Genomic DNA, 3,942 nt, shown 5'->3' with positions numbered 1-3,942 from the left:
ACACATCCTTGGGAGGGCCAGGGGGGGGGGAAGTATCCTCTTTCAGGACGTTCTACTTTAATCAATATGATTTTCATCCAGCTCATGTATCTTAGAAGAAAGGAACAGGGGGTGGGGCTGGGGATTCTCTGCTGTGGTTGGGAGAGAGGGGGCGCTTTGCAACAGGCTACCAATCCCTGCCCCCTGTGACCAACACTCCCTCTAAGCTGTGGAGTCCTGTGAGCGGAAATTCTACTTTGTGAGCCTCCTGGCATTAAAGTTGTGAGTGAGCGATTTGGCTACGGCATAAAGAAGTCTGCTCTGGAGCCATCTTTCCGGAGCCAAGACAAAAATGTGTGAGCCTGAAGCTAAAGAACTGTGAGCCAGCTCACACGAACTCGGCTTAGAGGGAACACTGCCCACGCCTGCTCTCAGGACGTGACAAGTTAGCAAAACTGCCGCTCTAGTTGGAACGTGCTTCTCCCTGTCTTTGTCACTCCTACTCCCACCAGATGCTGGGTTCTTTTAATTTTATTGGGTTTTTTGCACGTGTGCAGGATACATCTTTGATTGTTACAGCGCTGTTCACTTCGACTCAATCACAGAGCAGCCGAACTGAACCACTGAGGGGGGGAAACGGTACCTGGAGGAGAAAGAGGAGGGGGGGGAGAACCGGGCCAGGGGCAAAGAGCTGTACAAAAGTGGTGTTTGGGTTAACGGGGCCTGTAAAACACTGAAGGTGGGAGAGCCACGCTCCCCCCACGCCCCCCCCCCCAAGGAAAAGTGACTCCAGGGCTGAGGCCTAGTGGGTTTTCCTCTTCTTAGGGCCGAGGTGCCGCTTCCGTTGCTTGTAGAGATGGCGGAAGTTGACGAACGGCCCTGAAAGGAAACAAAAAAGGTTAAGCCGAACAGGCGCGTGTGCCCCAGCGACGTCCCTCAGACAGCTTTCTTTGCACACTGCCCTCCCATAAGGCTGACGGCCCACCAGTGTTAGGTGCAGGCGGTGGCGTTGCCTGCCGTGCAGGCAGCGTAGTGCAGTGGCCAGAGCATCGGAGTCGGATCTGGAAGAGCCAGTTGGCACCCCCACTCTGCCACAGAAGCTGGCTGGCTGACGTTGGGCCGGTCCCGTTTGCACAGCTTAAATCAACCTCAGAGGGTAGTCATGGAGAAGGCGATGTACTGCTTTGGGGTTCCCCCACTGGGGAGAAGATGGCGCCAAGAGTTTGATTTTCAATGGAATTTGGTAGAAGACGAAGAATCATAGAATCATAGATAGAACCCTAGAGTTGGGAGGGACCTCTGGGGTAATCTAGTCCAACCTGCTGCACAACGCAGGAAATTCACAACTACCCACACACACACAGTGTCCCCTGCTCCATGCCCAGAAGATGACAAAAAAAACCAGGCCTGGAGAAAAACTGCTTCCTGATCCACGAGTGGTGACCGGCATTTCCCTGGGTGTGTAAGAACGGGCCATGAGAACTGAGCACTGATGCAACCCTTCCCGCCCTCCCTCTTGTGATCTGTCAGATGGCCACCTAGCCTCTGTTTAAAAACCTCCAAAGCAGGAGAGCCCGCCGCCTCCAAAGGAAGCCTGTTCCACCGAGGAACTGCTCTAAGAGTCCTGAGCAGATTTTCGCTTTCTATCTCCTCAAGTAATGGGGTTCTGATTATTTGCGTCCTAACCGGCCGACTTTGTAGCCACCTTGTGTCCAAGGAGAAAAGGTGAGGTATAATTTATTAATATATACTATCCCAGCTTTCTCCCCTAAACAGCTGACATTCTTCTCTCCTCTTTTTTGCTCACAACCACCCTGTGAGGAAGGTCAGGTTTATCACAACCACCCTGTGAGGAAGGTCAGGTTAAGGGTGTGTGACTGGTCTGAGGTCACCCAGCGAGTTTCCAGGGCAGAGTGGGGATCTGAAACTGGCTCTGCTGGTTCCTGCTCCGACACGCTAACCCCCCCCCCACCACACTGGCAGGCCAGACACACGGGAGAGCAGGAGCCACGGGCACCCTACTTCTCTTCCTTGCAGCCAGTGAGGTTCTTAGGCAGAAAAGTCTATTTTGAACACCCGCTTTGTACGACTGGGAAGCCGCCGCCACCCACTGGCTCAAGAGCAATGCTCCCTCGAAGCTGTGGAGTCTTGTGAGCAAAAATTATCCTTTGTGAGCTACTGGCATCAAAGTTCTGAGCGAGCGATTTGGCTGCGGCATAAATTCGTTTGCTCCGGAGCCCTCCTTCCCGAGCTAAGACAAAGGTGTGAGCCGGAGGCTGAAAAACTGTGAGCCGGCTCACAGTAACTCAGCTTAGAGGGAACGCTGCTCAAGACTTGACCTGAGACTCACCTAGAAACAAGGCCACCAGATAGAGCTGCAGAACCAGCGAAAACGGAACGGTGAAGCCCAGGGGGGAGGGCAGCGTGAGGCCGAACCTCCCCGTGTTGCTGAAGACGGGAATGGCTTGAATCACGGTCACGGCTGGAAACAAGAGGAGGAGCGGATCAGGGCTCTGGCAGCAAAGAGCACACAGTCCAGGCCAGTAGCGACAGTGGGGGCTCTTGGGGCCCGCCCTTCCCGACTTACCCCCAAGCCCCCCCAACTTCCTATCCAGCCCAAGCCCCCCGAAAAAATCCTCATTTTTTTTTTGTGGTGTGTGGCTCCACCGCACCCTCACCCCACAGCCTCAACACTCAGCCCTGCCTTCCATTCCCACACCGCCGGATGGGGCGCAGGAAAGAAGTAAAGTGGTGGCAGCGGCGGGGTGGTCAATCCAGCACCCCCCCCCTCTCCTGGTTTTCATCCGTATTGTGAACTGCGGTGCGGCAGTGGCGATGGCCCCCGGTCCGCCTGCCCTGTGCCCCCCCAACTTAAAAAACCCTGATCTTAAAATTCCTGGCTACGCCCGTCACAGTCCCAAGCGGACCCATGCAAACGTCGCGCCGTCACGGCGGGAGCGTTGTGTATTGGGTTTAACGTTATGCTGGTTTATGATGTTGAATTTGCCTCTGGTATCCTAGTTCTCCCTTTTCTATTGGCTGCCTAATAAAGACCATCCATTGGCCCTGAAGCCGCCTAAGGTAACCAATTGCAGAACGCTGCTTAGGTCCAATCAGACCTGCTGTACATAGTTACATTCTATATCGTGTCACTGTTGAAATCGTATAAGTTTGAGTGCCGCTCTTAGCAGAGCTGTCCAGTCCAGTTCGGAGCTGAGCAATGCTTGAATAAACCTCCTTCCGTTTGACCGTCGTCTCCTGCCTCTTCTATACACAAAAGGGAGCACGCCGAGACCCCAACCCAGGGGGAGCAGGCACGGAAAAGCCCCGGCCCCGAATCTCGGTTTTTGGGAGCCGTCTTGGCTTTCCAGCCTGCAGGGGGAGGCCGCGTACCTTCTGCGAGGATCCCAAGAGGGTACAGGGGTATCCAGATGCTGTAGCGGATCCACGTCAGGACTTTCCACTCTATGTCAAGGCAGGAAAGCATATAGAAGGGGTACCTGGAGAGGGACACAATGAGCTGTCTTATATGGAATCAGACCCCCCCTTGGCCCAGCAAAGTAAGCACTGGCTACTCAGACTGACTCTCCAGGGTCTTTCAGAACATGAGAGGCCAGTGGCCCATCCAGACCAACACTCTGTGTCACACAGTGGCCAGAAATACCAGGTGCCATCAGGAGGTCCAGCAGTGGGGCCAGGACACTAGAAGCCCTCCCACTGTTGACCCCCCCCCCAAGCACCAAGAATACAGAGCATCCCTTGCCCCAGACCGAGAGTTCCTATAAGAACATAAGGGAAGCCAATATTGGATCAGGCCAATGGCCCCTCCAGTCCAACACTCTGTGTCACACAGTGGCCAGAAATACCAGGGGCCATCAGGAGATCCAGCAGTGGGGCCAGGCCCCTAGAAGCCCTCCCACTGTTGCCCCCCCCCCAAGCACCAAGAATACAGTGCATCCCTTG

General features: G+C 54.7%; 1 protein-coding gene across 1 annotated transcript in view; it reads right to left on the bottom strand.

The window, feature by feature from the left end:
• Positions 1–352: 352 nt before the first annotated feature.
• The window catches only part of HACD3 (3-hydroxyacyl-CoA dehydratase 3), a 24,840-nt gene continuing 21,250 nt past the window's right edge, over positions 353–3,942 (bottom strand). Inside the window, exons 9-11 of the mRNA XM_015427134.1 lie at positions 3,373–3,479; positions 2,330–2,461; positions 353–858 (exon numbers count right to left, since the gene is read on the bottom strand). Coding sequence (XP_015282620.1) covers positions 782–858; positions 2,330–2,461; positions 3,373–3,479 — 316 coding nt within the window. The 3' untranslated portion in view covers positions 353–781. The remainder of the gene's footprint in view (positions 859–2,329; positions 2,462–3,372; positions 3,480–3,942) is intronic.

The sequence above is a fragment of the Gekko japonicus genome, unplaced genomic scaffold, assembly GCF_001447785.1.
Source record: "Gekko japonicus isolate JY-2015 unplaced genomic scaffold, Gekko_japonicus_V1.1 scaffold639, whole genome shotgun sequence".
Taxonomy (NCBI): domain Eukaryota; kingdom Metazoa; phylum Chordata; class Lepidosauria; order Squamata; family Gekkonidae; genus Gekko; species Gekko japonicus.
The sequence above is the reverse complement of the archived record's forward strand: the minus strand, read 5'-3'. Positions and strand labels throughout refer to the sequence as shown.